The sequence below is a fragment of the Centropristis striata genome, chromosome 20, assembly GCF_030273125.1.
Source record: "Centropristis striata isolate RG_2023a ecotype Rhode Island chromosome 20, C.striata_1.0, whole genome shotgun sequence".
NCBI classification, from domain to species: domain Eukaryota; kingdom Metazoa; phylum Chordata; class Actinopteri; order Perciformes; family Serranidae; genus Centropristis; species Centropristis striata.
Window position 1 is genome coordinate 14,890,636 of NC_081536.1, and position 24,924 is coordinate 14,915,559.

The 24,924-nt window shown below is 39.6% G+C and overlaps 1 protein-coding gene across 11 annotated transcripts in view; it reads left to right on the top strand.

The window, feature by feature from the left end:
- The window catches only part of kcnma1a (potassium large conductance calcium-activated channel, subfamily M, alpha member 1a), a 153,396-nt gene that overhangs the window by 51,681 nt on the left and 76,791 nt on the right, over positions 1-24,924 (top strand). For all 11 annotated transcript variants that reach the window (XM_059359565.1, XM_059359557.1, XM_059359562.1 and 8 more), the window contains exon 3: positions 15,759-15,820. In XM_059359565.1, the coding sequence (XP_059215548.1) occupies positions 15,759-15,820 (62 nt within the window). The remainder of the gene's footprint in view (positions 1-15,758; positions 15,821-24,924) is intronic.

The window sequence follows — 24,924 nt, forward strand, 5'->3', positions numbered from 1 at the left end:
TTATTCACAGGAATGAGCTTTGTGCCCTCTGACTGTCTCTGTTCTCTCTATCCACCATCCCAGGGTGCTTTTATAATTATTTTTCAATGAGCTTAAAAAGCCACTAAACCAAGTTATAATTTACAGAAGTTTTGGTTTTGTATTGGGGTGGCAGCAGATATTTCAAAGACATATCGTTACAAGCTCCGAACACAAAAAAGTAAATTGAAAAATGTCAAGGAAATTGAGAGCATCAAGTGTGTCTGATATTCAAGAGACACAACCCTCTTGTGGCCATAGGAATGATCATCTTTATCCGCCGGAAGCAAAGGAGGAAACAGTGTGATGTCATTATAGATCCATAAAGTCCACACCGCTGTCGCTTTCCCTAACTTTAACCAAGTTCTCCTGACCAATTTCAACCCATACCACACTGTTCCCCTAACCTTAACCAAGTTTTAACCAAACATTAATCTTTCCTCAAACCTTACCAAGTTGTTTTTGTGCCTAACCAAATCCTAACTCAGATTCTGTCTAAATAATACTGAGACAATTAACAGCTGCACAAACTAAATAATATAAGGTATTTTCTCACCTATTGTTATTTTTTTACTCTTCTGTTTCACATGTACTCCTGTTATGAAAGGAAAATTAGATCTTAACATTATCCACAGAGAAAAAAAATCATGAGGCTTTGTGCTTTTAAAATAAACATGAGTGACAACTTAAAAGTGTTGTATGTAGTATGGAATAAAGCCACCACCAGCCTTCATAACAGCTTGTCAAGTCCGTTGATCTCTACTGGAGGGATGAATGCCACACCATCCTTCCACAAAATATTCACTCATTTCTAGTTTGTACATCAAACTTTATTTAATCTTCGGTATTCTGACTGAGATAAAGAGAGACCTGAGTACAGTACATAGAAAGAAAAACAAACATGGCCACATGTAACAAAAGGACATATACCATCAGAGACTACTGCAGATAAATACATTTGAAAATGAACGTTTAGATTGTATAATTTGGTGTTATGGAGATGGTGATGGAGAGAATTGTTTTACATGTTGGTTCTTAATCTTACATAGATGTTCAACTAGGTTCAGATCTGGTGATTGTAAAAGCCCTAGCAGTTTATTCACATTATAACCAAACCACTTTGTGAGGCCTGGTGCACAGAAGCTTCTACATTATGTCTCTCCACACTTTTATTCAGGATTTTCCTTTAATTTGTCCTTTCTGCATGTAGCGTTTGTCAAGGATGAATGAGGACTCAATCAGATGCTTCTCCACATAAGGTATCACAGCCGCTCCCTAGTCCGTAGTGATGCTGCTGCTCGCTTAAGCCAAAGATCTAATGTAGAGACTGGGTTTTGCAGTCATAGTTCTTATTTGAAATGATGGACACTTACAAGAGCTCTACCCCAAACCCCACTTGAACACAGGACTGTATATATGCAGGTACTTACAATATGAGCAAAGCAGCTTTATGTGGCACTTTAAATCAGAATGGAGAGCTTTGTGACATATTAAACCTATAAAATCCTCAGTCTCAGGGGAGCCGACTGCCTTCCAGGCTGCAGACGGCTGAACTTTTCACTGACGCGCGTTCTGGATATCGATATGGGTGTCGGTGCTAGTCAACAATCAATCACACCAGCAGACTATCATCAGAGGAAAGGTGAGAGGTGGAACTGATGGACACTGAAGCGGAGTTTGGCTCAATGTCTTCTTAATGGGGGTCAAGGCTCTGTGAGAAACCACACGAAAGGTTTATTGGCTTGACGTTCATTCAACATGTAAAATTGTATTTAAAATGGACTTTCTGTACGGCAGAAAGTAAGACCCTTTAGTTTCTATTGGAGTTGGATTAGCTTTTTTTCCTTTTTTGCCAGGGAGCCTATTAATTATCCACTGAATGAATAACTGTATGACTTAAGTGGAATTAATAATATATACCCCAAAAGGCAAAGGAACAGAACCTATTAGCAAATTACCCTTCTGTTCCTTTCCTCTTTGCCATATCTCAAACTACAGAAGCATACTCAGGGCCCAGTAAGTACTGCAGCACTGAAATTGAATATAAAATATGTTGGCTTTGTTTTCAATAATATATTAGAGACTTAAGCTCCTCATAGTCAACCGTGAGCTAACATTTTTATTGTGACACCTTCACCCCTCCTGCTGACGGCTGATGGTAGTGAGTTAAGGTCATTCACGGCAGGTTCCAGGCATCCGCCCACTTTATTGACTGAGCTGGACAGCTGTGCGTAGGGTTTGATCTGATGTGGCAGAGAGCAAACAGGGGCGGGATACACCGAGATGCTGCTGCTGCTCTCCACTTTACACATAGCCTGCCTGCCAACAAACACAGAATACTAACACAGCTTTTCTTTCTCTGCGGATCCCAGTCTCATATTTCACCTTGCTGCGAGTTGAGCGTTCTACCTTATCAGGACCCACTACATTGTTAGAGAGCGAAAGTGGGCTTTGGCGCGGATGATAAACTTCTCATTAACCTTCAGGAAATTAAACGAAACCTTGATTTAATTAGATAAAGATCATGTCACCGCTGCGTGTCCTCCGAGATGAAACCAATGCGTAGTTGGAGGGGGGAGGAGCTCTTGGTGTTATAAAAGGGTGGTTCAGCAGGAAAAAAACAAGATGTGTTGCAGCTGTATTATTTTATCATTTAGATGCTGGTCAATCCATTTGCTTTATTGGGAGGGAAGATGAAGTTTTTAATTCCATATTTGGCAGCGCCTGGATATTCCTCTGGCTGCCAAATGCAGAATGACATTATTTGGAGAAGGATGAAAGGTTTTGCTGAATTCTGCAATATGCATCAGACAAAGTAATTGCTCTGCATGCATTGTAATAAAAATGGCATTGGTGTGATAAAGTTTTGATATTATTAACTATGGCAGGGATGATTTATGCTTTGATTAAAGGCACATAATGGAATTGTGTGGCAGTAACTGGTGCCTGGACAACAGTGGAGTGACCTGAATACATTATGACCTGCACACCAGATGGAGAATAGGCCACTTAAAGACAACCTTTTAGTATTCACACAGCGATCTTCCCTTTCTCCTTATTTTCCTACTGTAGACAGAGAGGTCATTTCTCATTGTTCTGATGGAAAATTGTACCCGTTATGTAAATGTCAAGCTGGCTATTGGTTGATACATGGCACAATTACATCTTAACAATAGTGAGATAAAAAAAATCGAGGGAAAAATAAATTTAATGAAGGTGTTTACAAATCACAGTAAATTGATAGATTGAACACAAATGCACATGTGCATTAATCATTATATTGTCTCTGAGTATGATTGTGACAAACACAGATAATGCATTTAGAGAATTAATGTAGAAAATACACATTGAACCTCTTATTCTTTCAGACAACCCACTCGCTTCTTTAAAACATATTTTTCTTCTACTGTCTATCAAACACTGCATTTATGCAGCCACTCTGTCCGGCTCTGAATAAAACAGCCACGAAGGCATGAATCAACAGTAGCCTGGGCGGCGGTAACAAGCCACAGTGCCCCTCGATGCTCCTGACAAAATAAGGAAAATCCCCTGCAGATCTGTGTTTCATTCACGGGTTAGTTTGTGAATAAACACCTGAGAGAAACAGCCCCACTCAGTGCCATGTTGTCAGGCTGAAAGGATTCCCTGCATGGCAGGAGTGTGAGGAGAGGTCTTGTGGGAGATCAAGTATTTTCTTTTTATTGAAGCTTAATGGGATACAGAGAGGGGAAGAGTGAGGAAATTTTGAGGATTCAATCTGAGGCCAGCAGGGGTGCATAAATTACCAGAAGTAGAGGCCTTATTCACCAGTGCATACAAATATATTTTACTGAACTGTATTCATTCATAAATTAGTAGCATTTACTACAGCACACTCTATATTTTAACATAATGTTGACTTGTGACTGTTTTTGCATTGATGCTTGAAGTTACACAGCAGTATTCATTAAGATCTACAGGATTTGTGTAATGTGGTGTAAAGTTTTTTATTTGTTTAAGCGGCAACAACCAGGTCTAAAAAGAAACGCCAATGTGGAAGAACCTTAAACTTGCATTCTTTCTGATGACCAGAAGGGGGCGACTCTACTGGTTGCTGAAAGAAGTCTGATTGTAAAGACGTCTATGAGACAATGACATGACTTTTTACTTTCACATTTTTCTAATGAGCTCTCAAATGGCAGGATGGTGATGACCAAAATACGAAATTTAGCCCTTCAAAACATAAATCAATTGCTGACTTTACTGTGGCTTTGTCCACTTCTTTTATACAATCTATGGTGTGATAATAAAGATAATTGGAAGCGGCCAGGCACTGAGCTAAAAAAAATCAGAAGTCTTGGCATTTCTCACCTCGTCAGAAGTCTGTTACTGGTGCCTGTCGGTTCTGCTTTTAGCCCACTCAACTGTCAAATTGTGCACCACCTCAGACATAATCACTGTAACTTCTGTTGCTAACCTGGCAACATGGTTCTAGATTTAGTAAGATTTCAGACCACCTGTTGACATAATGTCTGCGAAGTGACCAGTGACAAATTTAGCGAATGCTGTTCTTGTTTTGATTTAAAAATACTTGACACTATATTGTTTTGGCTGTATTTCCCAAAAAGGTTCATAAGCATAATGCTTCAACACTGTAACTATTTATTAGAATTTGTGAAGTGCTGCAAAAATAATATAAAAAGTCAAATAAAAATCTTGCTACTTTCTTTAAACAATAGCAACACAACTGACAAATAAGAAAAAAAAAAGTGAACTTAGTGGCTAGAAATTGTTTAATAAAAAGGAAAAGCATAACCTAAGAGTAACAGTTCTCTCAGCTGAAAAATTAAGTGTGATGTTTTTTCTTTTTTCTTTTTCTTTTTTTTTTTTTTTTTTACAATTTCTGAGGAAGACAGATCAAACGGTAACTGCAGCAGCACATTTACTGCTGACAACAAGAGCTAGGAACACAGTGTGTTGTAAAAATGGGTCCTAACAACCTCTCATCAGGCTGATTGGTATTCTGGACAGTTGGAATTAATGGCGAGACTAATCAGGCTCAATTTTACATTATTTGCGCATGATCGCTCAAATACAATAAATGCAACAAGGGCAAATCTGTGTTTAGAATTTCAATCTGAATATGTAAAAGGACTCTCAATCAGTTGTTCTACCCTGTTGCTTATTTTTACAGAATTTTGTTATTTTTATTTAGAATTTTATTGTCTTTTCAGCAGTAAAACAACAAAATTTGGCTTTGGTGCTGTCCTTGTCGTGTTCGTCCTCCACTCAGGAGGCTGTGGCTCAGTTTTAGGCCGTGGAAAACAGACTGACACTGTAGAAACCCTGGGGCATGGGAACAAGTTTGTGGACCTGTGATATCCAGCAGCAAAAAGCCACACTTTACCCAGAGTTCATCAGTCCGTGGTGTTATGTCACAGAGAGCCTCCACTGAACTCCCACGTTAAATCTTTCATACATGGCTAACTTACCACTGGGGTAGCATCGCTGTAGCAACTGAACAGTCACACTTCACTAAAAATAATGTTGCCCTCCAGCCACCGTACACATGCATAATGGACATTATGGTAACTCAGTGCAGTGGCAGCAGCTTTCTATAAAGTCCCATTTGAAATTCTGCGCATTGCACTGCAGTTTTCAAAAGGAACCATTTATAAGCTCACGTGTTGGACGTTGGGTGGAGAATAGGATACGGATGGATATGAGTTAAAGAATTTTTTCCCCTCTTTGCAGGCTGGTCACATGCATCCTCTCATCTTTTCTGCGCTGGCATAATCCCAGTAGGGGTCCTCCTTTTTGTCTCACGGACAAACACACAAAGGTTGAAGACATACACACAGGATACACGCACACAAAGAGGTGGGGACACGTGCACAGACGCGTACACGCTGTGGCATTTAAGCTCTTGCTGTGCCTTAGAGGACATGCTCTAATATTCTCCATCCCTCCACTCCTCTTTCTCTTCAGCTGCTCTCTCTCTCGCTCCCATTCTGTCTCTGCCACAAGCCATTTTCTGCCACCTCTTAACGCTCCTCATGTCCCACAGGGGGGGCTATCTCTAATAGTCTTTCATCCCTCCGTCTCCTGTCATCATCACCTCCATCTTTTTATCTCCTCTATCTCCGTCTCTTTTGTCCTTTTGGAATCTGCGAACATTCAAGGTCATGGTCACACTGTTGTTCTCCTGGGAAGGCTGCCATTAGACACAAGATGCTGTAGAGGAAGGCTGACCTGCCCTTCTAATATCTGGAGCGGATTGTACAAGGCTCTGTTAGTTTAATTCGTCAGTGACACGTCTTTCATAGTGCACAAGTAGCAAAAAATATCCGCTTTTCATGAATTAATGATGCCACAGAAAAAAACTTTTAGAGGAGATTTTTCAGACAGGTTGTCCTGTGTGTCTGTAAAGGATCCCCACAGGCCTCCTCTCCATCTCCCACAGACAGATGCTCATTTTTGAAGCTGTCATCCTGTCAGACCTGAGAGGCTTTCCTTCATACCGACCCCCTCCCCACCCTCTCCCCCGTCAATCACTGTTTCTGTTGCCTAGGCACGACAATATGTGTCTCATAAAGGCCACCAGGGTTAAATGGAGCCAATTCCAGGGTTGCAGCATCACTGGATGTAATATGATTTATGAGATTACGTTTCTTCTAACAGATAAAAAATATTGCGGCGGCCCTGCAAGTTTATTTACAACCATTTTTTGTTGGGTAAAATGAAATAATGCTCTGTATGCTTTCTCATGGGCATTATTGTAGGCTTCACTTTTTAATAAAGTTAGAAGTATTTGGTAGCTATGCAAATGGATGTATATTAAACCTATTTATGTAATTTAAAAAAAAATGAAAATCATCCATATACTAGGGCAACTTATTACATCTTTCAATTCATTCAATTTTTCTCATATTATTAATTAGAAAATAGAGAAAATGTGATGTCTTTCAATCTCTTAATTTATAAAAATATTTAGTGTACAATTAAGACAAATTAAACCAGAAAATATTCAAATGTAACAAGCTGCAATCACAGGATTTTGCCATTAAATATTTATTTTTGACTCGAGTAATTGATTATTAAGATAGTTTACAAATTAGGACTAGGATCAGTTAATCATCTAATCATTGCAGCCTTAATGTTTTTTTTATTACATCTGTGTGGTGGGGCACTGCACATCATGCAAACCAGCACATAAACCATGACTGCCTGCCTGCTGTTACTTGTCGGTTTGCAACTGCCCTATTGACGATGCCAAAGTTCAATTTAAGCAGAGTCAGCGCTCTGAAAGTGTTACATTTCACACCATGTTTGTATTTTCGCACATCAAAATCAGGCATAGTCCCAGTAGTATCACCTTTCAAGTTTCGCATTGTCTGATTCAGATAAATGAAGAGCTTTTACACCAGCTCTGCTACAGATAAAGTTGCCTTTTACACGTTTAAGATCGGCTCATAGAATCATGATTGGCTCAATGCAGTCTCTATCAGCAGACATGTTTCATAAGTTTCCATCAAAACAGTATTCAAAACATTTTGCTTCCTTGCAGCTATATCATTCTCCCTTGTATATATTATTGCACCCTTCTGCCACCCAAATTAGTAATTAGTGCATATAATCAGGTTTTTAAATTAATTTCTGTGGGGTTTTTTGGTGCGTCACATTCAATGTTATGCCATAAAACAGGGTTAATAAACAGTAAAAAGCAGCATAGAGGCCAGTGAAAATGGTGATTACTTCTTTTTTATTTCCAATACTTATTCTTTCTCTCTTTAAAACTTGGTGCAGACAAATTTGGAATGCTGTTTGAGCTCTCTTTGGACAGAATTTTTAACTGAGCTGACAAAGAGTTGCAGAAGCTACTGACAAAGGCCATGTGCGTCATTGCATCGCAAAAGGGGTGAAAATTAGCGTCTCCAGCCGGGAGTCTTATTTTCTTTTCCACCGAACAGAGCTGGAGCTGATAAAAACCCATGCTGCAGAGTCATTTGTCCTGGGAATGATGGCCAATTGCAACCCACTAAAGACAATAGCCAGATGTTGGTGGGTGGAGGAAAGTCTTTTGTGATACTTGCCACAATCATCATGGCTGGCAGGATCAGGATAAGAGCGACAGATACTGGACTGTGGATATCACCACCAGTATTGGCAGTGAAAATATTTAACTTTTATATTTATATAGATTGAGATGAGATGAGATGAGATGAGAGATTAATATATGGATAAAATAGATGCTACAGAAGAACAATTAACATTTAAAATTTTTATTTATCTTGCCATTTTTTTTCTATTACCTCTCTAGGTTTAGGTTGTATAAGTTCATTTGTTTGTGAAGCATAAGTGCATAGTTTACAATGAGAAATGTAGATGAGTGATTATTCTTAAAGGACAGGGTAACGTATTTCTACCGATCCTCTGTTCTCCCAGCCTGTACCCTAGAGACAGTCACTGCATGACCTTGGGCACGAACACAAAAGGAGCCGGCTGTGGGAGGGTCGGGCAGGACAAGAGATGAGCAGAGCAAAGAGAGAGACAGGACTGTGTTGTGGAGGTTATTTTCCCAGCTCCAGTCTGACTAGATAAATCTGATATCAAAACTCAGTTCTTTTCTTAAAAATTGGCTTGCATGTTTAGCAGCTAATGAAAAGAAATAAGGACAGATTACATGTTTATCAGGCCATCTGGACCTGTCTAAGTGCCCAGCATTGCAGATATACTACTATATGGTGACACTTTTCATGCCAGAAGAATTACTCGTGTAGTAATTATGTCCTACATCTCATTTCTCCTTCATTTTTGGGTCTTACACTATTTCCCATTAGATATCACGAAAATTGACTGAGAGTCGACAGTGGATTTGGATGATGAAAACAACTCCGACACACACCAGTGCACAACTTACTCAGGCTTCAGCTTGTATTCTGCCCGTTTTTGTCCTTTGCTCCTCTGTATTTGCGAGTTACATATTTGAAGTCTGTGGTAATTGGCCTTGTTTAGTTGACAGTCGAACATGCCAAATGATTGTGCTCGCCTGTTTTATGAATAAAAATAGGTACTGTTTTGATGGCACTTCTGATTAGGAGAGTGCAATTTTAATGGGCAATTAGCATTCATGTCATTGGAAAGTCTGTTCAGAGGCTACCTATCAGCAGACGGTCTCAGACAGTCTGAAGTGGACTTTCCAGTACTCTGATAGCTTGGGACTTAATTGTCTTGGGTCAAAGTTGCCTTGGGACCGAAGCTCTAAAATGTCTCTAAGGGCGGACTTGGGTCGTGAAAGTGCCCTAAAGGCTCACGACCCAGGTCTGAATCAGAGTGAAGTCGATACTTTTGGTTCGTTTTGTATTTAGTCTGGTTTGCTTTCACACAAACAAAGCAACATGGAGCCGAGTGCACCATGAAATATTGTTGTCTCGAATGATTTTCTAAAATCAATGTTTTTGTGGACTTTATTCAGCATCTCCTGTGTTCTTCAGCCCAGATGTCAAGCAAACTTGGGACTTCAAGTCCTAGTCAGTCTTCCAGTCCTTCCAGTCATGTTGCATCTCTCACTCTGTATACATCTCACTAAATGTCCACTAAGGTAACCCACAATCAGCTGCATTTTGGTTAATTTCCTTTAATTGGGTAGGATTATGTTCACAGTGCAATCACGCTAGGGTTCGTTTGGAAACCGACTGAGACCTCCTCTCACAAGTGGTCTCGGACTGGGTGTTTTGGTCCAAACCAGAGTACAATTGGAGAATTCACAAGTGACCAAACGAACTGTAACAAAGATTTAACTGCACCAGAGTTTGATTGAAACTGACTAAACTTTGGGTTGTAAATGCGCCCTAAAAATACCTGTTTGTCTTCTTGTTTTTGAATTTGAGCAAAGAATTGTTGCAAATATTTAGAAATACATTATACCCACTTTCTATTACAACATACTTGTTTGTTAAAATTCTGAAAACAAGAAGAAAGCGTGTGGCTCCTTTTTATTATTAATCACCATCGACTAAAGCTGTCCATGTTTTATATTTCTTGTCCAACTGGAAAGAATGCGCTTGTATGAATTGGTATGCCTGTGCTACATCTGTTCAGTCACAAAGTGGGAATCAGTAGTCTGTGTTGAGTTATGCAGTGTGTGACCAGAATACCGAGTGTGTTTTTCTGACAGAATGTCAGATCATACCTCCACTAGCCGTCAAGAGCCCCCTGCCATTTGATGCTGAAGGAAAGGGGAGATCACAAAGTGTGCTGATGTATGGATGTATGCCGTCAAAGTTTAATGGAGGTTTCATTTGTTGACATTCCCCCAGTGAGAGGCTTGCTCTCTCACCTCCTGCAGCGACATGTGATACTGTTTCTGTCTGCATTGTTGCTATGAAAACAAACACCTGGTATGGATGCAAATGTTTGCCTCACAGTGCAAACATGATTACAATTTGATGAGTGGAGGTATGCTATAGAGTTTCATTTGTTTTATGTTATGAGTGTATATTGACTACAGCTCTTTCTATTTGTTTGAAACCTGCCGATGTATGCTCAGGGATTAAAGCCAAAGGAAAACAGAACCAGTACACTGGTTTGGCCAGAGCTTTACTTGGCTGTGGACCTCTGAAATCCTTTCTGGCAAATGCATCAATCGGACATTTTGGAACTCCTCTTTCTGGCTAACCAAAGCCAGGCCGGATTAATGAACAAGCTTATCCTGATACCACACAGTACTGATGGGCATTCTTGACTCCCCACTGAGGATTCCCACTTGTGTAATTCTAGGGAACCCACTAGGATTCTTAGAAAGTAGGTATTTCAGTTTTTGACAGGAAGAAAAAACATAAATATTCTTGATTAGATTTCCTCTCATTTCTCACCTAACTCCACTACCCGCAAGGATATTTGTTTTCCTGCCTTTGATGTCAACCTCTGGAAGCTCCGTGAAAATATCAAGCAAGTCAGCTCACAATTGGGCTGCCTCATTAGCCCCAGGCTTTGGATTCTATTAATATTTTGCACAAGTAGGTTTTTCATTTCTCAAATAGCTTCAGATTAAAGGTTCCAACTTTCTTTCATATACTATGGGCCAAGACCTTAATGCAGATGATATGTCTAACAGTCAATTGATGAAGAATGAAATGGAAGAAAATGAGATACAAATTATTGCAGATGATTTCCTGTTTGTACAGGAGGTGATTGCATTGCTTTACTTGACAAATTTTTGAGTAAATCTGAATCATGGGGTGGATATACAAACTATGTTTTACTTTTGCTAACATAACAAGATAGAGCATGGTTGCATTCATGTGTTGTCAAAATAATCAAATATTAAAAATTACTTCCTTAGTGTCCCGTAAAAGTCATAAAGTCTGCAAAAATATTGAATACTCCTTGAATGATTTACCTGATCCATTTGCTTTGCCCTTCATTTTCACGCAGATACTGGAAACCCTCTGAGCTTGCATCTTTGTAGCATCTGTATTGTTTCAATATAACAACTTAAAGTTCATTAACACGCAGAAGTTGGAGGAACAACTTAGCAACACAGGAAATGAGAGCATCTAAAGAGCACATGAATGCGCATGCACATGAACACTCAAATGAATGAGTGTCATTCTACTTATCTATTACAGTATTCCTAAACAATTTTCAGAAATAATATATCAATATTGAGATAATAAGTAACCTATTGGGTGATGGAAGATTTTATTTAAAGTTGTATATTATCCTTAACCACTACTATCCAGTAGTTCCAGGTGTGTCTACAGAGCGCTGCGTCTTCAGTCCTCTCTTGACCTAACTGTCCTCCGTCTTGATTGCCTTAAACTGAAATGCGGAGGTGACAGGAGGATCTGAGTCAACGCTCTCTTGACCTGGGTAGTTGGCCTTAATGTGAAGCGATTATTCCGTACGTTGTCAACCCACATCACCTGTCTATGAGACTCGGCTCTCTCCCTGTCACAGGTTGCGCTTAAGAGACAGAGGAAGTCATTACACAGGATCCCTGTTGCAGGAGGAAATCTTGTGTGAAATTTTGGCTCAGTTTTAGGGCACTTGATATTGCTTCCACAGGCAAGCCTTGATGAGCTCTGGATATTCTTTAGACTGCCAAATAAACTAAGAGTGTCAGACTTGCACGTGTGTTTATACATGCAAGTTAGTGTTATTATGTGTTTACAGTGTCATGTGAGAGCTGCTGCCTTTAGCTCACTTGCAATACTAGAACATGAAACCCCCCACACACACATATGATTTCTCTGTGCCCTCTTTTACACTTCCAGTCATCCAGTATACCAGCTAAAGTGCACCTCGGAAAACATCTGACAGATCCAGCTTTGCACTTTAAATATAGACAGGGATACACCATGAAAACCTACACGGCTATTAACGAGAAAACATAGACATCACGTCCGAATGCTGCCCCTCTGACAGGACGGCGACCACTTTGTTGACTGTGACTCACTCCTGTCATCTTATCACATGTGAATCATGAAATCTGCATATAAACAGCCTCATTAGGTCCTTAACAGCTACTACAGATGCAGCGACAGCTATACTTAGCCATCCTTGTTTTTAATTTCTTACTTTCTTTTGTAGGCGGAGGGAATGCCCCTCTGCCATTACCATTCTTGTAGGTTTCCCCTCAGTGTTATTACATTGGTCCTGATTTGCAGTGGCGGTTGCTCGGTTGGTTGTCTCTTTTGGTAGATTGTGTGTTTGAGCTAGCTTTTGAAGACACTGTGTGGAGATAGTGTGTGTGAGACAGGGAGAAAGAGTGGGGGGAGGGGGTTGAGGGGTGGACCGGCTTTTACAGCTGAATAACTGGGTCAGTTTAAGATGATGACGCTTCTTATCTCCTCAGCTCATCACTGGGTGTTTGCTGTTCACTGCTCAGCTTTTCAGCAACCAACCATTGCTCAACCATAGGCCTACTTGTCTCTGTCCATTTCTGCCATCTCTCTCTCTCTCTCTCTCTACACCCTTATGACCCTTAAACTGTACATCAGAAGTGGACGTAGCCATTGTGACGCTTTAAATGTGGCATTTTGGGTGTTGCCATCTTGATTTTTTCCCAAGGAAGAAGTGAACATTTTTCGAAGCTAAAGCTAAATTAACATCTAGCACTACAACTTGGTAGCTAGCTTGATTAGCAAGTTACAAAAATGAACACCTGCCTTTTGGTAACGCTGAAAAAGATATTTTTATGTGACCAAAATGTTACAGTTTACCTTCATGAACTAAAAAACTAAATGTGAAAGAGTCTACAGAGAAAACACAGCCAACACCAAAACTGGATGGTAACACGGTAGCGATTTGTCAATTACAAGTTAGCTACGACCTCAAGCATATACTGTTTTACTCTATTACGGAATGAACATCATGCTATATTGAAGAAAACATGAATCAAGTGAGAAGTAAAGCCATTATTCAATAGCTGTCTAAAAAATCTTATATTTTAAACAAGTGGAGTCGCCCCCTGCTGGCTGTCAGAAAGAATGCAGGATTAAGGCACTTCCACATTGGCTTCACTTTTCAGGCCAAGGGGTTTCTTAGTCATGTCCATTCATAATCTGGTTGTATTGAAAATAATTGCAACATTAAACAACTCTAGTAATTAAGCATTCCCTGTAACACTGTTGAACTCAAAAATTGATGCAGCTGATGACAGATATAGGCATTTTATTCAATATAGACTTCAGCCACTGGCCTTAGGCAGAGGTGATGATTGGACTCCAGAGTCTGGTAACCTCACTAATTGCTAACTCCACAACCCTAGATATTTTACATTTTCAAACAAGTAGTCATTATCCAGTTTGACTTTGGCATTTACCTTGCACCTGCAAAATACTAACTTTCTATAAGTATACAATGCCATCTTGTGGGAACAATACATACTTTAATTCCTGTAGAGATAACAAGGCAGTGTTTGGATCAGATAAAGCCTTCTAGTTCATTGATTTTCTTCTTAATCAGACCGATGGAGAGCTTTTCATTTAAAAAGCCGGATGTTATCATAAAGCTTCAGCTTGAGCCTTCTGCTCATCTCCTTTGTGTGGTGCATCCTTGATGTCTTCAGCTTATAAGGTTATTCTGACCCTGGACAACTCTGTGGCCAGGATTGCCATCATCCTCCATTCATGCAGCAAATCATTAAAAATGCAAAGGGATGGGGATGTTTACTTAATACCTCAGTCACAATGCATAGGATCAATCCAAAGGACCATCACATGGAAGTAATCAAGCTCCCGTCATCAATAATGAATGGCACAATCAGCAGGGACGGTGGGCTGCTATTGTGAGGTGACTGAATGGGAGAAAAGATCGCAGGGGAGGAACTATTGTGCATGGCTGCGTTCGTCAGCTGTTGCAAAGATTATGATAACAGTGGTGATGATGATGGTGATGTTGTTTGGACGTGCTGTTTGCTGGAGGTGATTATTGGGGGGACATGCTGCTGTATTTTCCCAGGTGTGAAACAAGAGGAAGCTGACATTTTCGCCGAATGACTAATATCCAAACAAGTCCTTATTTTTTCTTCATCAGCAGGACTACATTGAAAAATAATTTTATACTATTTATATTATCTCCTGTAGTAAAATATATTATTATTTCTAAAATAATTGTATAATTAAAAAGATATTACACATTATATTCTTTATCTTTAGTCACTTTAGTTACTTAATCATGTAGCCAAACTAGTATGGTATTTCGAGTCTGATAGTAATTTTGGAGAGGAAGAAAAATCACAAATTGGAATGAAAACAAACCAATTTTTGTGTGCATAATGCACCGATATTATACTGTTATAACAATGAAAAGGTACTAAGAAGCCTGCTTCTTAAACGCAAAACTTTATTAAAGAATATTGAACATTATTTTACATAATGTCTACATATATATACAATATACATACAACTTATGCTGACCATTTAAATAATAATAATAAACTATATAACACTGATTTAAATTTACCCCAACAGTATATGGATTTCTGCATTTCACATTCTGTAAAACAAAGGTTTTTATATTGGCTTATATTGGAACATGTTTGCTGTTACCAATATAAAGTGATATATTTGTGAAAGACCAATATCAGCTGATAATAGTAATTTAAATCGATTCCCAAATATGTGTATTAATTGTACTCAATTTTTCAATAACTTAGGCAAAAGCTTGACTGTCTACAATATTAAATGATTTGTTTAGCTGCAAGGCTCAGGTGTTGCTGCTCATATTGCAAGTAGCCTTACCTGACTTTACCTTGCAGGTCATATATAGTCCCTGAAACATTATACAGACCGCAGTCCTGCAGGGTCATAATCTCACACAATGCAAGCATTGACTCAGTGCAGTAGTTGAGGAGTGCATGTCAACACCTGATAACTGTGGTACTCTTTAAGCACTTCCTCTCAACACCCCCGACGCATTGTTGTTGCTCTTAAGCACAGTTGAGCTTCCAAATGTGTGTCCCATTCTCTGCTTCCTGCCGTATGATTGTGCTGTCTTGACACTGCCTGTATTTAATAAGCTCTATTTGCTGACATGAGTGTGAGCATTCATTATTCAGCACATGTTTTTTTGAATATGTTTTGCAACTCACAGGAGGCAAGTCACTGTTTAATTACAGATACTTATGTTGTCTATTGTGTCCACCCCAACTGAATACTTAGTTTACTATAGAGTACATTAATGAGCATAAGAAGTCTTTTGCTGCTCTATGCATGAAAGTAATTTCTCTTTTATCTGTGCCTTTCTCTCCTCAGGTGGTGTTAGTCTTTGCGCTCAGCATCGGGGCCCTTGGAATATACTTCATAGACTCATCAGAGTAAGTATCAATTTCATGGCACGTCTTCTGAAATAAGTTGAAATTTCACACATGCTCTAGCAGCTATACTCAGGATGAATTATGGATAAAAATGAACTTTCCATGTATTTGTTGCTCGCATTTACATTGCAATACATACTGAATCTGAATGATAGCTGCACATGCGTCCTCCTTACTCATCTCCACACACTGCAATCTCTGATATGCAAATCCATGTATTCACTCCCCCACAAGCCGTGATGCACACACATACAGTATGCACACACGCATCTGCATGTGAGGATTTTTCAATGGGAAGTCTGTCAGTCTCCATGGTAACAGAGACAGGCAGATACTGTATGTGTTGGGGAGTTGTTCTATGTGTGAGTAAGTGAGTGTGTGTATTGTCAGTTTATGCGTATCCCTGGCTGGCAGTCACCCAGAGACAGATTGCAGGCCTGGCATCCCTCCGATAACCACTGCAGCTACTTTCACACCATCCAGACCCAAACTGTACTGTAAAAGGGATAGTTTGGGGACTTTTAAAAAAATGTCTTGTGAGCTTCTGTCTGGTAGAGATACTGACTACATTTTAAGGTAAAAATAAACAGCAGCTAAAAAAAAATTCTAAGTCTAATTTATTTTGATTGGTGGTGTGTTGTAGTTCAGCTCTTTATTCAACAACACACATGTAATACTATGGACTAAATATTTTTGTTTGCGGACCCTATCTGCTGATTTGTCTCAAGAAACAGCAAACCACAACAGTTAAATGTGTCCTAGGCTTCTTTCATTTAAGATTTAGTTTATGCTGCTGACGGCAATTTGTAACCTCCTGACTTAAGTTAGCACAAGCTTCTGTTGTAGATGGTTCCCCTCATTTTCAGAGCACCATGGCTCAGAGTGCGCATATTTTAAATCAAAGCAAAAGAGGCAATTTATTGTTTCCAATTATGTAGAAGTTGTTGCATGTGCCTCTGGCAATGAAATAACCATAGATGTTTCACCATGCCCTACACACTAACTCTACATGCCTTAGACTTTTCCGCATTTCATGCACCATTGAGTTACCAAAATGAGGCTGCAAACTTTGCTGTATCGCCTGTGGCTATGGAATGTTGATTGCAAAGAGACCATAACATATTGACCATGATACTGTATCGCACTTTTTCATCATATTCATTCCTCTGTTGGCTGTTGTGCAGGATTTTATCTTTAAGTAATGGTTAGCTTTATTACAATATCTGAGAACTTTGAAATCCTGTCCCTGAGGGAACTGAGAGTCTCAAAGGGATAAATATGTAAAATTATCCAAATAAGTAAATGTGGAATGCAATCCAACGTGTACAATCATGTCTTAGCAGTACTGGGAAAAGTATTCCTTGCATAAATCCAGTCACCAATTTATAACTCAGGACAAAATCCTTTACTTCATGCTGCATATTACTTTTTTTTTTTAAATATCCCTCCATCTTTACCTCTTTATTTTCCAAAATAGGTGGTGTCAGTCAGTCAGTGTAGTCAATGAATCATTCAGATCCTTTACAAATAGCAGCCACAGAGAATTGATGCAGCGTAGGCAACAATCACTTACTGCAGTTAGGGTGAAATTAAACCTTCAATATATCAAGTTAAATGGCTACTTGTAGTATACCTTTGCATGCACATGTTCCTGTTAGTGTTGCAAACAATCATCTGAGTTACCTGATTTGGAGGCATTGGAACATTTGATCACACATCCATATTATTGCACATATTTTACATGTTTCAGTGCATTGAGTTCTTCAAGGGGAAAGGTGGTTATAGTGCCTCGGAATAACATCTAGAATGACTATACTGAATCAACAGGCTAATCTGACACTTGAGCATGCTCCCATTGGCAGATATGCAAAAACGAATAGCCTAGATAGACACAACAAACTAGGAAGGTTGAAAGCACAAGGTCTGCAGAGATGAACCATGCCATGCCATCAAACCTGCAGGCCAAAAAGGAGAACAGTTTAAACACTGTTTGGTGCAGAGCAGTTGTTTCTCTCACTGTAGTATTTCATCATTGTATCTTGTATGTTATAGGGTACTTTTGAGTGCATTTTTATGAGTCTGCTTCCCCGAGGCATTGCCCTGATCTCTCTGTGCTCCCATTAAGCCGAGGCCCTCTCTACCCTCATCATCGTGATTAGTTCAAGCTTGTCACTTGAGTGTGCACGTCCTCTCAGGGGGACTACTGATCAACCCAGAGCAGGTTGAGCCGACTCAGGGGGCTGACATCCTAAAGAGGGCCAGACTTGAGTTGTCGCCATGCTTTCACTACAACAGCTGAAACCTCGTGCCAATTGTCTACTGACAAAAAACTATTTTTATCACTGCCACAATCTATTTGACGTAATATCTATTGCCCAAAGACGTCTGGAGTTGCCAACCTCAAAATAATCCAAGATGCGTCAGATGGGCCATTAAGGACAAATGGTTCCCAATTATCATTGGGAGAATGGCATGTCATGTCCACTCTAGCTGTCCCAAGTGAGCGGAACTGTAGTCTAACTATAAAGCTAATGTAAAGCACAGGGCTGGATCTCAAATACATCTTAAAGTGGGAAAGGATAACTTTTTCCCTCTTAGCATTTCCAAGTGATTATTTTGTGTGCTGCTGTCACTTGTATGATGAAGGCAGAGTAAAAGCATTAATAAGCAGACAGGTTTTGTTACTTACTGGGCTAACATTAGCTTAGTAGATCTTTACATCTGACTTCAACAGGACTCTTTTTCTTTTGCCATGTTAAGTTTCCAAGAAAAGTCCAGTTGTTTCTGCTACACTAGGATTGCTACGTTAAGCTATTTTGTTGAGTTGAAAATGCTCCCTGGTAAGCAGTTGTGCAGTGTATATATCTGGGGCTTTTATTGTGAAAGGTAAGAACAGAAGGAGTGAAGCTGTATAAAGTGCTGTTGTTGACAATATGGGAGGCAATAAAGAGTGTGCTGTCTTTGTTTGGACTCCAGAGCCTTTATGTTATTATTTCATTACTAGTTTTCATTTTCCGGGGGGATCTGGCCCGGCGGCAGCCAATATTGTATGGTGAAAGCAAGTGACTTATAGGGAACAAATCTAAAGACCGATGGTGTAATTATGCTATACCCATTACATTGTGCAATCAATGTTCACTTCGTAATGTTAATTAAAAGTAAAAAACTTGACTCTTGTGAAGTCTGTTCATGCACAAGGACACAGATGTTGACATGTGCTCTTTCCTCTGATTACCGCCCTGTATGTAGGAGGGGCATACACAGTACATAAATCTGACTGACATTCATACCACCATACTCAGAATGCTAATGACCTTCTCTCCATCTAGCTTCCTTACCACTAAATGTCAATGACTCAGGAAATGGATTAGCGCAGATTTATAGCACAGCCTTTTAGCGGTAATAATTACTCTACCAAATATCTTATTGTACACACTCATGAACTATTCAGGCTCAATGGTTTACTTTCCCCATCTCTTCCAAACTGCCATTTTGGCCATCGGATGGAGTGAACATCATTCTGAAATTGTCTGTGAAAAAGGCAACAGTAATGGGAAGTATTACGTTTGGGTCCCTGTGGTAGGAGCTAAAAGAGACGTGGTGGAATAAGTGCATGTGGGCTGGACCTGGGGACGCTGGAGCTGTACGATGGGCTTTTATGTCTACTTCAGTGAAGCACTGTAGCCCCTTGGGGCAAGGACACACACATACACACAGGGTACAAAGCTGAAGAAAAACGTGCCTTTCTGGTGGCCGGGCACCATTCTCCCAGGAGCTGTTGTTCCTTGCTTTTGGCAGGTGGGGCTTTCCTAGCAGGAGCTCTGTTGTCCAATATCCTGCAGCAAAGATCCACAGAAAAACGCTGCAGAGCCTTGTGTGGAAGCAGGTAGACAGAGTTTGAGAGGAGGGAATTGTTAATTGGCTCCCCTCCCAGTTGAGCACAGAGATTACTAGTCATTGACTTGGCAACTGTGTTGTTGTTAAGAGGGCTGTTTTTTTTTATTTTTTTGAATGAATAGGAATGAATATGTGGATTGCTGAGAATGACCATCCATCTGTTCGTCTTGACAAAGTAGTTGTTTACTACAGTTCTTCGCAACACATACTAATGTATGATAAGACACTGCCTTTTCTGTTCCTCTGCAGCAGACTTTACTTGCCAATCTGATGCTATTTTGGTGATATTTTCAATGGGAGGATACTGCGTCCTCTCCCGCCCACATCTGAATCTGCTTTAATACCTTGGCTCATCCCTCATCCTTCATCCCTTCTCTTTCCTCCTCTGTGCTCCCATGAAACAAATAGAGAGGAATGTAGGACAAAGTCTCTGCAGGCTGTTCTTAAAGGGATGCCCTTGTTCCTGCTCCACTTCTGTTGCTATTTCTCTCCTCTCGACCCCTCCCTGTCACACATACAGGCTATTACATACACTTGCATAGTCACGTTAACTTGCGGCTTTGCGCACATGTATAGGCACACGCAGATTTTGTCTGTTGTCTAAGAGCCCTCATAAGCGGCAGCCTGTGCCTGTAACTCTATCATTAGTGTGCGATCAATGTCAGCACTGAAAAAAGAAACAGTGCCTAATGGCTAATTAATGGGGTAAGGTGAGAAATATGGCTGAGCAGTGAGACAGGACTGGCAGACTTTGTGGCGATGAAGGGTAACCTATATAAGGACTTCTCCTTGATCTGGATGGAGTGAGTCTCCACGTGGGTGAAAGAAGACCATGTAACCAGGGGAAGAGTGAAGTCGTACAAGCTGAAGTAGAAAGAAATGACTAATTTCAAAGTCATATTTTCAGCACTTGGCTAAAATCTCTACCTCTTTAGACTAGGTTAAATTTTACACTTTTATTGAGGTATTTGCATTCTAAATGAGTGAGTTTTTCCTCAAATTTGCTCTAAAAAAAGAATATAAATTGACAGCATCACACTTGAAGATAATGTTATGGAACATCATAGTGATGTTTTAATGATTTTCGGTCCTAACATTTATAGTCCTACTTAGCTCACATGTGGCGAAGCTGAACATTAGTGTGATGGTTTAACACAGCATACGTTAGCCCTCAGGTTTAATTCTAATGAGAGTGGAATGACTGTACCCTGGCTGTCACTGCTAAATGCAGATCCGGTGCATGAAACACTGATTGAAGTCTAATAAAATATAATTACCACAGAGATTAGCCGAGTCACTCTGCAATTTGATCATTTTACTGATATCGGTGCATGCTGAATGCTCCAACCTCTTTGTTTATCAATGTCACCATGGTAATATAAAGGCCATTTGCTGTTGCAGTTGCCTGATATCCCACAATGCAGAGCGGAAGGGCTATTTTCAGACCACAGCATGAGCACAGCATGAGCCAATCTCCAAACATGCAGTTAACTTAATGAACCCCAGATGAAATTGAATGATTTAAGTGGCTTTGTGGCCTCTTTTTGGAATGTCTAGCCACAGTGTCAATTCATGCCAATGCTTTCAGCTTCAACTCATATTGTTCTATATTTAAGCAAAATAAAGAAAAAAAAAAAGTGACAATTCTATGAAGAATGTTACCATACATACCACTTTTATTATTTGAGGCTGCAACTGTACCAATAGCTAAGAAGAGCATAAAAATTGGCCATTTTGCATCCCCAAACATGGATACCAAATGGTTTTGCATAATTATATAGATAGCAAATGGCTTTAACAGTTTCCATGATAAACACATGTATCACGTAGGCGTATCACATATCTACTGGACAACCACAAAGGTTTTCCATTAACCAAGTCAAGGCCTGAATGATGTGTGAATTTCGAGACTGAGATACTGATACCGATTTTTTTGTTGAAAAATTCACTTATTCCAATATGGCAGATACAATTAATTGATGATTGATAGATGTTTTTTTAGGGGATTATGAACCTATTTTCCACCGATATGACTCTGAAAAATTGCTTTCATAAACAAATAACTCTTTTTCAGGAATATTGCCATTATCATATATAATTATACATTGTACGTACAATGTATTATGTTTTCTTTGGAGATGTAGTCCAAGACCATTCTTCCCTGGCCTCTGTTACTTTTCAGCCATCTGTAGGTGATAGAGGAAAGAAGATTTTAATTGTCATTTGACACCGTTTCTAAATCACTTTTTAAAACATTGTTTCTACATTATATGTTCTGTACATTTTTTCTTTCTTCATATCAGTGCATATCAGACTACACATACATCAGTACATATATACCGATGTATCTAGGATAGGCCACGATTGACTGATATATCAGTTTTGCTGGTATTAAGCAGCTTTCACACATACCGATCCAAAGAGGAAATGCACTGGAGTTTGTTACCAAACATGTTAGTGTGAAAACACCCTTGAATTGCTAGACTGATTAGTTTCCTTTCATCCATGTTCAATTTGATATAATTTACCTAAACTTCTTCTGTCTCAGTGCAGGGATGAACTTAAAAGCCAGCTTGCAATTATTAATATTTGGATAAGAATACAAATTTTAATTAAGAATACATGATTTTAAATTGATCTTCTTTATGAAATGATTAACATGGGGTGTGAATAATTACTTGATTAATATAATTTAGGTCTAAATGCACTGAATTAATGATCTGAATTTAGAACAAATAAAACCTAGCAGCACCAACTTCATTTGCTTGACAACATTAATCAGTGTGCTGACTTTCTCTTTTTGCATGTGGCAAATAACCACAGCTTTTATCTCTTAATTAGTTTGTGTTCAAATAAGAGCAGTGATGTGTGTACTTTAGCTATTGTACTGTAACACAAAGTATATTAACCAGTGCAATTTCTGTCTTGCAAAGATGTAGCTCATTTTAACATCACTGTCCTTATTTAGTCTCTCATTTTAATTCGCATTGCTAAGCATTCCCTGTTAAGTTGTGGTGCTATTTTCACTCACAAACTGCTCCTTAAGACTCTAAAATAAACAACGTCTTTGTAGAGGAGACGCTTGAAGCGGGATGCAAGTCATCTGCATTCAGAGGAAGAAATTAAGTTACCTATTTTTAGCCTTCCTGGGAAGGTTTTATTTGTCCATTGCCCTTGTAGGTGCTAAAGAATTTCTTATTTTAGTAATGGTGCCTTGGCCTAAATCAATCATTTAAGTACTAACCTGGCCTTTTTTCAGCTTCACAGACCCCTCCCTGCTGTGTCTCCTACACGTACATGCACTACCCTCAGGAGAAATACTGCACGAAAGGCAGACTTCCAGCTATTGGGCTCAAATCACATTCTAAACGCATTCATATTTCTCTGTTTGGGTTGTATATTGATTGTACGGGGTGACTCAAACACTAACAAATGAACCTGTAACCGCATTCCAAGATGCTTATGAGCTTACTAGAGCAGAAGACATTTGTGAGATATGAAAAATGACTCAGATTTGGTGTGTTGTGGTCATGAGTATTAGTCAGGCCGGCTGCAGTGTGTAGTTGTTATTGTTTTTCTCAGGGGGCAAACTTGCTGTTGCTCCTGCAGCTAGCCAAGGTCATGTGCGGGCTAACAAAGGGTCGGCTCCTGCTGACTGACTGAAGGTGTTTAGGACTATTTTTAGAACATCATCATCAACATACTCCTCTGCCCTTGCGAACAAATGAGTTTTACCTCTCTGGTTGCGTTTTCCAGAGGCAGAGTTCCTGGTCGGAGGAGGTTGACATGGGGAAACATTTTATGTCCTGAAATAGACTTACATGCTCTGTGGAATTCCCTCAGGCAATTGCTGTTCTCCCGTGTGTGCCTGCATACGAGCGTGTGTGTGTTTGTGTGTGTGTGTGTGTGTGTGTGTGTGTGTGACTAACCAGATTAATCCAGGTTTTTAGTATATTTTTTATTGCTACATGGCAAACAAGGTACCAGTAGGTCTTCAGATTCTCAGAAAACCAACAAGACCCAGCATTCGTGATATGCACCTTCTTAAGGCTTAGCCATAGGTCAATTGGGCAGTTAGTTTAAAGGGGTGTGTTAAAAAAAATAGCAGTGTGGCATTCAATCAGCGAGGTCATCAGTTTTTGTGGAAACACAGGTGCACTTGTTGAACATGCATTTCTATTTGAAAGCCTGAGGGAAATGGGTCATTCAAGACATTTTTCGGAAGAACAGCGTACTTTGATTAAAAAGTTGATTGGAGAGGGGAAAACTTATAAAGAAGTGCAAACAATTATAGGCTGTTCAGCTAAAATGATCTCCAATGCTTTAAAATGGAGAGCAAAACCAGAGACACGTGGCAGAAAACGGAAGACAACCATCAAAATGGATGGAAGAATAAGCAGAATGGCAAAGGCTAAGCCAAAGACAGTCTGGAGTTACCTGCTGTGACAGTTAGAAGACGTCTGTGTGAAGCTAATCTATTTACAAGAATCCCCCGCAAAGTCCCCCAGAAGGGGTTACAATTTGCCAAAGAACACATCAGCTGGAGGAACATTTTGTGGACTGATGAGAGTAAAATTGTTCTTTTTGGGTCCAAGGGCCGCAGACAGTTTGTGAGACGAGCCCCAAACTCTGAATTCAAGCCACAATACACAGTGAAGACAGTGAAGCATGGTGGTGCAAGCATCATGATATGGGCATGTTTCTCCTACTATGGTGTTGGGCCTATTTATCACATACCAGGGATCATGGATCAGTCTGCATATGTCAAAATACTTGAAGAGGTCATGTTGCCTTATGCTGAAGAGGACATGGCCTTGAAATGGGTGTTTCAACAAGACAATGACCCCAAACACACTAGTAAACCAGCAAACCAACAACATTGATGTTATGGAGTGGCCAGCCCAATCCTCGGACCTTAATCCAATTGAGAACTTGTGGGGTGACATCAAAAATGCTGTTTCTGAAGCAAAACCAAGAAATGTAAATTAATTGTGGAATGTTGTTAAAGAATCTTGGAGTGGAATAACAGCTGAAAGGTGCCACACGTTGGTTGACTCCATGCCACACAGATGTGAAGCACTTATAAAAAAACTGTGGTCATACAACTTAATATTAGTTTAGTGATTCACAGGATTGCTAAATCCTAGAAACAAAAAAGTTTGTACAAAATAGTTTTGTGTTTGTAAAGCTATATATACTAAAAACCT